This window comes from Patagioenas fasciata, chromosome Z (genome assembly GCF_037038585.1).
Source record: "Patagioenas fasciata isolate bPatFas1 chromosome Z, bPatFas1.hap1, whole genome shotgun sequence".
Taxonomy (NCBI): Eukaryota; Metazoa; Chordata; class Aves; order Columbiformes; family Columbidae; genus Patagioenas; species Patagioenas fasciata.
The window spans coordinates 1,046,092-1,059,268 of record NC_092560.1 but is presented as its reverse complement, the minus strand read 5'-3'; the positions used below and the strand labels follow the sequence as shown (position 1 = coordinate 1,059,268).

Sequence of the window (13,177 nt, the reverse complement as noted above, 5' to 3'; positions counted from 1 at the left end):
ACAGGATATTGAGAATAATTTATTACATTTACTTTCTAAAAAGTACTAACTACTCTTTTCGCGTTAATTAAATAGTTTATCTGGAATAAGATTGAAAACTTCTAGAATATGGAAAATAGAATATATTCTATATAGAATACAGAAAAATAAAACAAATATGAATACATAATAATGAATACATTGCACTGGATGAGCTTTTTTTTTCAAGAATTTGATGTATTTTATAGAATGCATTAAAAAATACATGATAATGAAAAATAAAAGAAGGTGATTGACAGCGGTTTGATTTTGGGTTCAATGTTAGGCGTTTAAAAGGTAGCTCAGTGAAAAGTGGCTCTGATAATTTCGTCGAAAAGGTGCAACAGATGTGATTTTCGTGTTGTCGTTTTTCAGCCAGTATTCTCCAGGCCATGTCCCTCTTGATCTGTGCGGAGATGTACCAGGTGATGAGGCTCCAGCACATCTGTGAGCTCTACATCATCACGCAGCTCCAGAGCATGCCGAGCAGGGAGCTGGCGTCCACGAGCCTCAGCATCGTCAGCCTGCTCAGAAAAGCTAAGGTGTGTGTTGAATACGCCAAGAAAGAATATGTATATTGGCTTCAGTGGGCTTTTTTTTTGCTTGTTCTGAAGATGTAATTGTTAAGATTTTTAAGATCTTAATAATTCCCCCTCCTAAGCGTTGATATACAATCCTGATTAGGGATATTTGGTGGCACAGGACTGGCTAAAATAAAGCCTTCTTCAACCTTTTATTGCATTTATACCATAATCTGTGCAATTGGCTTAATCAAGGACATATTGCTGTAATTCAGCTTAACTGCAGCTTTTGCCAGAAAAGGTGTGTTTTAGGCAAATGAAGAGGCGCTACTTTCTCTTTCAGTCGAAAAGAAAATACGCAATATGCAAGTGGCAAAGGAGAGCTAACCTGATAGAATATTGAGCAAAATACGTAAAAAGCATGAAAATAAAATATTAGAGGCTGAAAAAAAAGATTGTGTAAACAGAAGAGGAAAATAAAAACTGAACTGTTTACAAGTCTCAGGCAGGGTATTGTCTTAAATGAGCAGCATTTTGTGGAGAAAGAGGAGACAACCAAACCATCATGCAATACTCCTTGCATTCCTTTTTCTGAAGCTCTGCTTCTGTGCAGAAATCAGAGATTTTGAAGATTCGTGACCAAAGGAGCCCCAGGGGTTAGATCACACCTCTGGGACAGCGAGTTTTATTGTTTGTTCTTGGGTCTCCATCTGTTTACATGTTTCCATCAACAACGTTTCCTTCATTACCTCCTACAATCAAAACTATTTAGTAAACTGCCATGTTGACAGTGGAAATCTGAAATATTTTGACATACAAGGTATGGTTGTGTTATAGGCATTAAGTGGTGTGTGTGTTTCCTTCTCTGCAGTTTCACAATTCTGATTGCCTCTCAACCTGGCTTCTGCATTTTATTGCCACTAACTACCTCATCTTCAGTCAAAAGCCTGAATTTCAAGATCTTTCAGGTAATTTATCGATTACTTTTAAAACAACAGAAGTTTTTACTTTCTGCTTAGATGGAGAGTGAGGTACTGGACAGTACTACTTCTGCATGAGAAGATGATTGGGATTTCTTTAGGACGTACATTCTAGTCTAGTCCAGAGTCTGAGCTGGATGGTTGACCCTTCCAACTCATGTATATAATTTTGTTCCGTTTGTACATTTGAATCAATGAGTCACTTCCAATACCTGCTCCTTAAGGGCTGGGGTTTTCTTTGAAGAAAACAGGATTCTTAGAGTACTCTCTAGCAGATCTCATGAAATCAAATAATTAATGTCATTCAAGTAGACAGACCCAGGCTCTTCCAGGGAACCGCTGTTTACTTTCCCAAATGGTATATTTGTTTCTTGATATATAACTCTAGAAAGTTTTGCTTATTGCTTATGGGATTTTTCATCACCCTGACAAAGGTGATCTTGACGTGTGCATCTCTTTGATCCTTGATTCGTATTCATATCATTGGTATGGGGCCAGTGAATTGCAGAAAGGGGTTTTGTTGTCAGTGATCTGAGGCTCTGTTTGGTCCAAAGTACATGAAAGGTCCTCTTTCCACATTTGCAAGGCTCATATACCTATGTGTGATGATGGACAACTATGTAATCATTAGGAGCAAAGGAAGGAGATCTAGGTCTTCCCTGCTGTGTTTGGACCTGAAATTCATCTTCCAGCTGCCCATCGGTGCACCTTCTGAAATGTCCATTTTGTATAGGGAGATCTGGATTAAACTCGGTACAACAGGGCACCTGTGTCACCCATCAGTGGGGCTGGTCCACAGTGGGCTTGATGCTTGATCTGCTTCCCTTCTTGCTGATTCAGGTGACTGGGTGACACTTTGTGGGATCTCCCTCAGTACAGGGCTTTAGTCTCAACCACCCTGTGGTTCTCCTGAAGCTGCAGGAATCAGGTTGTCCTCTCCATTTCGTGAAGACAGAGGCTGCCTCTGGCTTCCCCTGCGTAGCCAGGAGTGCACAGAGACCCTTCTGGCTTAGGGTCACTGCAGGGCTCTACCTAGGCACATCTGCTTACCCATTTTTCCATTCCCCAGTGGGATATCACTTTATTCATGTAGCTTATTGAATGTGTGTGGGGTTTTGTCTGTTTGTCTTTTTGTTGTTGTTTTTTACTGCCACGGAAAGTTAGAGCAATGGCACTTCTGTCTCCACACTGCAGTTATCCCAATGGCTATCAGGCTGCATATGAGCCTGTTTTGAAACTTAGGCAGTGATGCTTCTGATAAGCATCATTTCTCAGCACTCACCAACAGGTGCTGTGGGATGAACAGGGGCAGTGTGACCACCCCAGACCTTTGCTTTGCCATCACCTGGAGTTCCCTTCCATGCTTCCACCATTCGTGGAGCACCCAGGGCTGATGGAGGGCGTTACTAAAGCAGTCAGGTGAGATTTCTGAGGTCTCTGGTGACTCAGTGATACCAGGCTGACCATTTTGGTAAGCGCCTGTATGTTGACTCAAAGGACAAGGGTACCACACTAGAGGATAACTTTGAGTTTTGGTGTCCACACACTCAGCAATCTGCCCTTCACCCTTCTGTTCCCTCTGAGTCCCTTGCACTGAGGGTCAAGACTCTCTGCTGCATCACTTGCACTGAGACAGACAGAGCAAAGAAATCAGAATATGTAAAAAAATATAGATGGATGGGGTGAAACCACGCTGATCCGGCTTACCAGGACACAAACACTCACAGGCACGTTATGATGGGACCATACTTCGCAGACCTAGTTACAGGTAGTCTACCTTTCTTACTCAAGACTGCATGGCACAACATGGAGAGTCAGGCGGAACAAGCTGTGGTGGACGGAGCCAAATCCAGTTGGCGACCAGTCATGAGTGGTGTCCCCAGGGATCAGTATTGGGGCCAGTTCTGCTTAATCTCTTTATCAATGATCTGGATTAGGGAATCAAGGGCACCCTCTGTCAGTTTGCAGATGACACCAGGTTGGGTGGGAGTGTTCACAGAATCACAGAATCCCAGAATGTGAGGGGTTAAAGGGCGCTGGAAAGCTCATCCAGTGCAACCCCCCCGGAGCAGGAACACCCAGCTGAGGTTCCACAGGAAGGGGTCCAGGCGGGTTTGAATGTCTGCAGAGAAGGAGACTCCACAACCTCCCTGGGCAGCCTGGGCCAGGCTCTGACACCCTCACCAGGAACAAGTTTCTTCTCAAATATAAGTGGAACCTCCTGTGTTCCAGTTTGCACCCATTGCCCCTTGTCCTGTCACTGGGTGTCACCCAGAAGAGCCTGGCTCCATCCTCCTGACACTGCCCCTTTCCATATTGATCCCCAGGAATGAGTCCCCCCTCAGTCTCCTCTTCTCCAGCTCCAGAGCCCCAGCTCCCTCAGCCTTTCCTCACACGGGAGATGCTCCACTCCCTCCAGCATCTTGGTGGCTGCGCTGGACTCTCTCCAGCAGTTCCCTGTCCTTCTGGAGCTGAGGGGCCACAACTGGACACAATATTCCAGGTGTGGTCTCCCCAGGGCAGAGCAGAGGGGCAGGAGAACCTCTCTGACCTACTGACCACCCCCTTCTAACCCACCCCAGGTACCATTGGCCTTCCTGGCCACAAGGGCCCAGTGCTGGCTCATGGTCACCCTGCTGTCCCCAGGACCCCCAGCTCCCTTTCCCCTACACTGCTCTGCAACAGGTCATTCCCCAGTTTATACTGGAGATCTACTGGAGGGTGGGATGGCCGTACAGAGGGATCTGGACCGGCTGGATCGATGGGCAGAGGCCAGTTGTCTGAGGTTCAACAAGGCCAAGGGCCGGGTCCAGCACTTGAATGACAACAACCCCATGAACACTGCAGCTGGGGAAGAGCGGCTGTAAAGGCCCTGGGGGTGTTGGTGCCAGCGGCTGAACATGAGCCAGAGTGTGCCCAGGTGGCCAAGAAACCACAGCATCCTGGCTGGGACCAGCACTGGGGTGGCCAGCAGGCCCAGGGCAGTGACCGAACCTGTGCTGGGACCTGGGGAGGACAAACCGCCAATCCTGGAGCAGCTCTGGGCCCCTCATCATCAGAAGGACATTGAGGCACCAGAGAGAGTGCAGAGAAGGGAACGGAGCTGGTGAGGGGCTGGAGCACAAGTGTGATGGGAGCGGCTGAGGGACCTGGGGGGTTCAGCTGGAGCACAGGAGCTGAGGGGAGACCTTCTGATCTCTGAACTGCCTGAAAGGAGCTTGGAGCCAGGGGGGTCGGGCTCTGCTCCCCAGGAACAAGCGCCAGGAGCAGAGGAAACGGCCTCAAGTTGCACCAGGGGAGGTTGAGGTTGGATGTGGGAACAATTTCTTCCCCAAAGGGCTGTGGGGCATTGAACAGGCTGCCCAGGGCAGTGCTGGAGTCACCATCCCTGGAGGGGTTTAAAAGACACTTAGATGAGGTTCTTAGGGACATAGTTTAGTGCTAGAGTTGGGTTGGGTTATGGTTGGACTCTGTGATCCAACTGATATGATTCTGTGATGCTATGATCACCTCAGGGATCCAGGAGAGCAGCTCAGCATGGTGCACCAGCTCTCTGGTGTCTTTCTGATGGGTGAAATCTTCAGTAGCAGCCCTGCCTATTGCACAAGGCGAGTGGGAGGGTGCTGCTGGCCGCCCTTTGTTCCTGCAAATTCACGGACATCAGCCCTCCCTGCTCTGCATTGCTCTCTGTCCTGCTCAGTCAGAGCCCCCAAAGGACCAGGCAACCACTGCAGGCTGACCTGGGAAATTCTGGGGTAGTGTGACAAAAAAGCACATTCCTGCGACGGCAAAGGGGATTTCATCTAAGCAATACAGCTAAAAACTCTGGTACATGGTTTCATCGGTGACAAAAAACGTGCAATAGAAGAAAAAACTCTTGTTTAATTATTAATTGCTCTCCCTACCTGTCTTTGTGCAACGATCTTCAGACAAACTATTGGCATAGGGACTGAAATACCCTTCTATATATATTGCAGTATAGAAAAATGCTCACAGTTGATTACCCCACCTGGTTATCCCAGCACCCCAGGCTCTTCTGCAGGAGCTCTGTGATCCCCAGCCCATCCCTGCTCACACGGGGTCCCAGAGCAGATCACACAGGATCCCAGGGGTTTGAATGGCTCAGAGCAGGAGACTCCACACCCGCTCTGGGCAGCCTGGGCCAGGCTCTGGCACCTCCCAGCACACAAGGTTCTGCTCATGTTCACATGGAGCCTCCTGTGGTTCAGTCTGTGCCCGTTGCCCCTCACCCTGGCGCTGGGCACCACTGAGCAGAGTCTGCTCCACCCTCTGACACCCACCCTGACATATTGATCATTGATCACACCCCTCTCAGCTTCTCTTCTCCACTCAGCAGCCCCAGCTCTCTCAGTGTCTCCTCACACAAAGATGCTCCAGACCCCTCAGCATCTCTGTGTCCCTCCCTGGACTCTCTGCAGTGGTTCCTTGTCCCTCTTGACCTGGGGAGCCCAGCGCTGGCCCCAGTTCTGCAGATGGGGCCTCACAGGGCAGAGCAGAGGGGGAGGATTATCTTCCGCAGATGAAGAACATCCATCTTCAGGGTAATCTCTCTGATCTTGGTAACGACCATTGTATTTATTAACTGACTTATTTATTGCTAACTTAAAAGCAAGGGAACATCATGTACTAACTCTCCTGTCTGTACTATGGCAAGTTCTAGGCAAAGTGGAGAGGGCTCATCTTTATTTTTCTAGTCGTATTTATATCCCTAATGTTTTTTTAACCTATTTTGAAAGATTTTTTTGCAGCCTGTGCCCTTGTGCTGTGTGTTTGGATACTACATTTAATTCCTTCGTTGCTCTGTTTAGTTGAGGAGCGCAATTTCGTGGAGATGCACAGGTGGCCTTCCAACCTGTACCTGAAGCAGCTTGCAGAGTACAGGAACTACGTCCACTCTCAGAAGTGCCATTGTGCAGTGATGTAAGAGGCCTGAGCACACATGAAGTGCATCTCGACCGGGAAATCTCAGAATGGGAATTATATGGAGCATAAAAATCATGTCAAGAGCAAAACCAGATGCTCCCTGCGATGCGGTATGCCTTGCTGTAGTGCACTTACTAGCGGTCCTTGCTTTGATAATAAACCACTCTATTGTTTTCCCTAAAGCACTGAGAAATGTAGCATGAAGATTTATTTCAAGCACAAAGATTTCACACCGATGGGGATTTAACGTAGCATGGGACAGTGTCATGACTGTCACCTGTTCCGCCTTCTTATTTCTTTATTGCTTATTGCATTGTTTTTGATGGTTATTTCTGGCTGCCAAAACAGCATCTGTTGAAAACAGTGTTTTTTGTAAATCTGTGTACAGTAGGAGCATTGTGGCAGTGCAGGAAAGCTGGGAAGTCAGCTCTTAAGTTCTTTAAATATTTCAGAATGCAAAAGTTTACTGCATCATTTGCTGGTTTGCAAAATAAAGTTTAGGCTTAATAAGCATTTTAGTAACTGTTCATTTTCTACTTCAAGTTAAGTCTCTAGTTCCTTTTATTAAAACTGTTAGAGTCGTATGAGCAGGTGTTTTAATTCCAGAAGGATGCCTATGCATCACTATATTCCCTAGTGTCTCCCAAACATAGAGAAATTAAATGTATTTTCCCTCCGAGTAGACAGGAGAAGAAAGTCTGTTTTAATAATGCGTAGAACACCTTTGCCAGTGTGGTCATATTGTATTTTCTCCCCCGGAGGAAAAAAGTCAGACCAGAGCATATCCATACGGTACTGGGAGGGACTGGGAGGGAAGGGGTCACTAACGTTATGTGGGTTTTGTGGGGCGAAACTCATTGACACTATTGACTTTTTGAGGAAAAGTGGACAGGGAACGCCAACTTTGAGCTCAACCCTCCCCAGTGGGGACTCAGTTTAAACTGAATTACCATCATGTGCCATAAACTATATCATGTGGGATAAACCTGATTATTTCTTGCTGTGTAGAGTCTTTCTCAGATACAAGAGAGAAATCCTGAATATCATGACTGGGATGACCCTTGTGGACAGTACTGAGAGTTTTCTCGACCTGAATCGTTCGTTGTGGCACTACCTTGTGTATACGTAGTCACATCAAAGACAACACGAACCCAACCATTACATAACACATCTGGCTCAGCACAGATGTTTTTCTGTTAGTAGAGATATTATCAAAGAATTAAACCCTTCTCATCTTGTTGTGCTTTTAATTCTGCTTTGCCAGCTGTATTTTATTTAGTTATGTAGTCTGAGCCTAGAAGGACAAAGAAAAGATGCTGAAAATGTTATTTAGTGTTACCTCAGTGTCCACAACAGGACATCTAAAAAGTACCTGGAGACTGCAGATGGAACACCAAATTATGGACCTGAATATTTTATTTTGTTTTATTTTTCGCTTGAAAGACTATTTTAAAAATATTTCAATACACGTTTATATGTGAATTGTTCTTTTCAAATTCCATGCGAGAGTCATAGATATTTATTTATTTTTTTTCTGGTGATATTTTGCAGAGGTTGAGAGGGTATTTCCTTTCCTATTTTTGGATAGAAAAAATAATAATAATAAAAAAAAATCTTGTGACTCAACTGGCTGCTGCAGACTCAAAATTCTGAGGTTGTTTTTATGTAAGAATGAGAATTCCTTTTTATTTTTAAGTTTTCACCCTAAAGTTCTTTAGAAGATGAGATATACTTATCTACAGCGCACATATATAGGATGCCTGAAATATAGAGTATTAAATTGCATTTTCAAGATAAATGAAAACTTTAAAGAAAAAGTATGCAAAGTAATACATATTGAAATTAAATGTGAAAAAAACATTTCCTATCACCATAGTAAAAAATTTAAAAAGTAAGCATAAGTTAACTAGATAGATACAAACCAAGCCATGGGGTTTTTGAAACATTCAGTTGTGAACCAAAAATGAAAAGAAAAGGCGAAGTGCACAGCTCGTGCTTCTACCAGCGGATCAGTTATCAGAGGTATGGATTATATGCCTCACACTGACTTCTTGTACAAAACCCAGACGAAGTTGTGTGAATGTTTGTCCGTGTTGCACGTGGTCCTAAATTTTTAGTGTTTTAAAAACTTTCCCGGTTTATTTTGCTAGCGGTTAGTCTGTCATCAGTAATTTAAGAATAAATAAAAAGCAACAAAATAACGTTTTTAACTTCCTGCAAATGTTTTATAGGCATTTAAATATAGGCTTAATGGAAATACAAACACTTTTTAACCAAACAAGAGAAATATTTTGCTATTGAGTATTTTAGTCAGTGGTAAGCGTAGGTTTTATACAGAGAAGCCAGGCAGTGTAAAAATATTTATTATTTATTCACAGATTAATGCATACTGCTACTCAGACATTAAAACAGTTTCCCCTTTCACTGAGTATCCTCATAATGGTGACTGTATCAGGTGCAGATGTGTTGTCCTTGCAGACACAGGCCATATGATCAATTTAAATCCTTAGAAGAATTATTATTATAAATTCTTATTTCTAGGCTGTGTGATGATCTTCTGTATTAACGCATTTATCTTAAAGCTATTTTAAAAACTGACACTTTAGCATTCAGAAACGTGACTGAAAGTAAATGATGATGGGTCATCAGCAATTTTTTTAAGTGGAGGCATGAGGACAATATCACAGACAGGAATTAGGGCAGGACTGAGTTTGGTATTTATGTCAACTTTGTGTGGTATATTTAAAGTAAAAACTGCTATGATATGAAAAAACACCCTTTTCACTATGGTATAAAGCAAAAAACCAGCTGGGGGAAAGGGGGAAAACAAAGTTATTTAAGCACAGATCCAAGAATCTCCTAAACTCAAGGGCAGAGTAGAGGTCAAATAAAGAGTTCAGTGGTGGACCTGGGTGCCCTTAGGCACGTCCTGGAGGGTTGGGATTACAGTTTCAGACTTAGATTTGAGTGGAGTTTTGAATCCCGAGTCCATCATTAGAATTAACTCTCTAAATTCACATCTAGAAGATGGGTTTTGGAATAACAGATTGCACTGTATAATACTTGTTGTACCGATACACGTGTGTGCTTGTCCCAAGCTAGCAAGAAGCTTTCCAGAGACTAACAAAGTTAGGTAAAAACCTCTGCTATTGTCCTTTAGTTCTTGCTGTATTTGATTAGAAAAAAATGAAGTGAGAAGGAAGAAAAGCTGTTTTATTAACCATGTGCTGAAATGGCTCTATGTTTTGCTTTTTACGTACTCTGACTAAATGCACTTGGTTTTAGGTTGACTATGTAAAATTTTGTTACAAAATAAAAAAAAAATTTTCTGTAGTCAGCATCGTGTGATTATTTACCCCTGTGCATTAGAGATTTGAATGTCAGACTGGAAATATTTTTGTAGCATATTAGAATCATGGAATCGTATAGTATTTTCAGTTGGAAGGGCATTAAAAGCTCACCCAGTGCCCCATGAGCAGGGACATCTTCACCAGCTCAGGTTGCCCAGAGCCCCGGCCACCCAAAGCATCTGGGTTCATCCTCCCCCTTTCCCTTTCCCTCTTCACCCTGGATTTCCTAATCTCAGCCAGCTCTTCTCCTGGGCCTGATGACCTGATGGGGAATGTCCCACACGAACCATCCTGCTTGTCCCACTGTCACCATCCATTCGGTGATGGGCTTGTGATGGTTCGTTTACCTTGACCTCGAAGCACAAAATTAAGGCAACCAAAATGTCAAGGGATTATAATTCAGTCAAATGGTGCAACTTTATGATTTTGCCTGTAAAGGGGCACGTGACAGAGAAAGTAGAGAGAAGGGGAAAGAAAAATAAAATGGGGAAAGACGATTTAGTACCACCAAATGAGTCCCAAAGGCGTCCCTCTGGTCTCGGGTCCCGTAAGAAGAGTCCTGCTGGTCTTCCATCATGATCTGGGATCCTTTGGTGGGGAGATCTCTATGATGATCAGTCAGAAACCATCTTTTATACTTCTCCCACCACCATTCCCATGGATTGAGGCCAATCTCTGCCTTTGTTTTGCAATCCACCGCTTTGCTTGCCAGGACCCGTCTGCACCTGCACGGCCTCATATTCAGGGGTCTCCTTCTGATCCCTTGGATGACCTCAAGACCCTCAGTGAGCTTCTGGGCGTGCTTTCCTTTGTTGGCCTTAGTAACAGGAGGTGGGGGGCAAACTTGGTTGAAGTAGCAGGTGAGAATCCATCGTGTGGACAACAGCTATTGTCCCCAAGTCAAAGAGGCCAGTATAACACAATTCCTTTCAGGAAGTGGGGGCAAGTTTGGCTGAGGCAGCAGATGAAGTCCACACAGCAGCGATTGTTACTGGTAACCCCCGGGTTGGATAGACCTATGCCACACAATTCGTCTCCCCAGGCCTCTCTCCAAGTTGTTGCCCAATTCAGGTCCCTGATGGTGATGTTCAGGTAAATACTGTTCTTCAGACTGACTCTTACACCCACCCACATGGTGTCCTTTGCCTGTCCTGGAGCCGGGACAATGGCTGGACGTGTCCTCTCCCCAGTGTTTGTCTCCAAGGGTTCAGACAACCCTGTTAGAGAGCAGTGCAGGGGAAAGGGACCTGGGGGTCCTGGGGACAGCAGGGTGAGCATGAGCCAGCACTGGGCCCTTGTGGCCAGGAAGCCAATGGTACCTGGGGTGGGTTAGAAGGGGGTGGTCAGTGGGTCAGAGAGGTTCTCCTGCCCCTCTGCTCTGCCCTGGGGAGACCACACCTGGAATATTGTGTCCAGTTGTGGTCCCTCAGTTCCAGAAGGACAGGGAACTGCTGCAGAGAGTCCAGCGCAGCCACCAAGATGCTGAAGGGAGTGGAGCATCTCCCGTGTGAGGAAAGGCTGAGGGAGCTGGGGCTCTGGAGCTGGACAAGAGGAGACTGAGGGGGGACTCATTCCTGGGGATCAATATGGAAAGGGGCAGTGTCAGGAGGATGGAGCCAGGCTCTTCTGGGTGACACCCAGTGACAGGACAAGGGGCAATGGGTGCAAACTGGAACACAGGAGGTTCCACTTGAATATGAGAAGCAACTTGTTGGGGGTGAGGGTGTCAGAGCCTGGCCCAGGCTGCCCAGGGAGGTTGTGGAGTCTCCTTCTCTGCAGACATTCAAACCCGCCTGGACCCCTTCCTGTGGAACCTCAGCTGGGTGTTCCTGCTCCATGGGGGATTGCACTGGATGAGCTTTACAGGGCCCTTCCAACCCCTGACATCCTGGGGTTCTGTGAAGCCATGCTCCATGCCCAACACTTGGAGGACACGGTTATGGGGTTTCTGGTTCTGAGGAGACCTCGCTGCACGACGGGGCTGCAGCAGAGCCTGGCACACTGTGGATGCTTTGGGACGGGTGGTGTCCCCATGAAGAGGGTGCTTGAGACACAAGCCCTATCACGGAGGCACCCCGAGGCTAATTTAAGGGACAACAGGGTCCAAAACAGCTTTTATTAAACCGGTGAGAAACAGGGTTTTAGCACTCCAAAAGTGACTTAAATATAGGTTCGGGTATCAGTTGAGGAAAATTATTAAGGGGCAGCAACTGGTACAACAGGCGGTCCACAGAGTGCATGCACGTGGCTTCACCCAAAACAATGCCGGAACCACCCCCGAGTCCCAGAGGAGTACACACTTGCCTGAACACGGTGCGGGATTATTCTTAAAGAGATACAGGTAAAGCATACGCTCGCAATTCCACGAGGGTAAATTTATAATACACTCGCAATTCTGCGAGGGTTAATTTACTTGTACTTGCGAATGTGCACGTAATACTACACGTGCTTATGTGGAAGCACGGGAGGAAAATACACTTGCGATTCTGCGAGGATAAATGTATAATATACTCGCAATTGTGCGAGGAAATAAAGTTACACTCGCGATTGTGTGAGGAAATAATTTTATACGTGCTTGTATTAAGCACGGGAGGTTACACGTGCATATGTGCACGGAAAGGATAAATATACTCGCAATCCTGCGAGGGGTTTTACTCACACCCGTGGCGGCGAGGCAAGCGGGGTCTCCATCCCGGGGTGGAGGGGTCTCGGCGGCAGCATCTTCCTCGTGCTCCGAGAGACCGGCGACAATGGGCCCAGTCTCGACGAGAGTCCCGTTTTTATTGGCTGATCAGACCTGACTGTAGGCATTCTAGAAACTTCTCTGCACCCCCACACCGTGTGTGGGGTGACCCTGAAGCCTCCAAACATCCCCCACACCGGTCACAGGTGCCCAGCGGCTCACTGGGGCCTCGGCAATCCCTTCTAATGGCCCTGGCCAGGGTGCTCTGGGCCAAACGAAAGAAGCTGTTAGCCTCAAGTAGCAGAGACAGGGAGATGTGCCTACTCCCTCCATACTGAAGGAGTGGGGCGGAGAGAGGGGGGTTTGCATTCTGCCACAAGCCCTGTCAAAAATCAGAAGCGTTCCTCTGGTGGGGATGGGCAAGGAAAGGAGGGTGTTACTGGTGGCACTGGGAAAGGAGAGAGCTTTGAAGAGAGCATTGCCAACTTGGTGAACAAAGCTTTCCCACCACTGTAAATCCCCAAAACCCCAGCAGCAGCTAAGACAAATCTTCTTCTGACACCCCATCCTGGGTACCCCTCGCCACCCCTCTGTCCCCATTGCAGCTACCATCCCTCTCCCCCATCCCTCCATTGCTGGGAAATTACCTTCTGCTTTCTTGTCTGGAGCATCTTTGTGTGA

At 46.2% G+C, this 13,177-nt stretch overlaps 1 protein-coding gene across 1 annotated transcript in view; it reads left to right on the top strand.

Annotated features, from left to right (window-relative positions):
* RHOBTB3 (Rho related BTB domain containing 3) overlaps positions 1-9,750 on the top strand; it is a 35,887-nt gene extending 26,137 nt beyond the window's left edge. Inside the window, exons 11-13 of the mRNA XM_071802217.1 lie at positions 394-560; positions 1,411-1,507; positions 6,349-9,750. Of these exons, the coding sequence (XP_071658318.1) occupies positions 394-560; positions 1,411-1,507; positions 6,349-6,464 (380 nt within the window). The 3' untranslated portion in view covers positions 6,465-9,750. The remainder of the gene's footprint in view (positions 1-393; positions 561-1,410; positions 1,508-6,348) is intronic.
* The last annotated feature ends 3,427 nt before the right edge of the window (positions 9,751-13,177 follow it).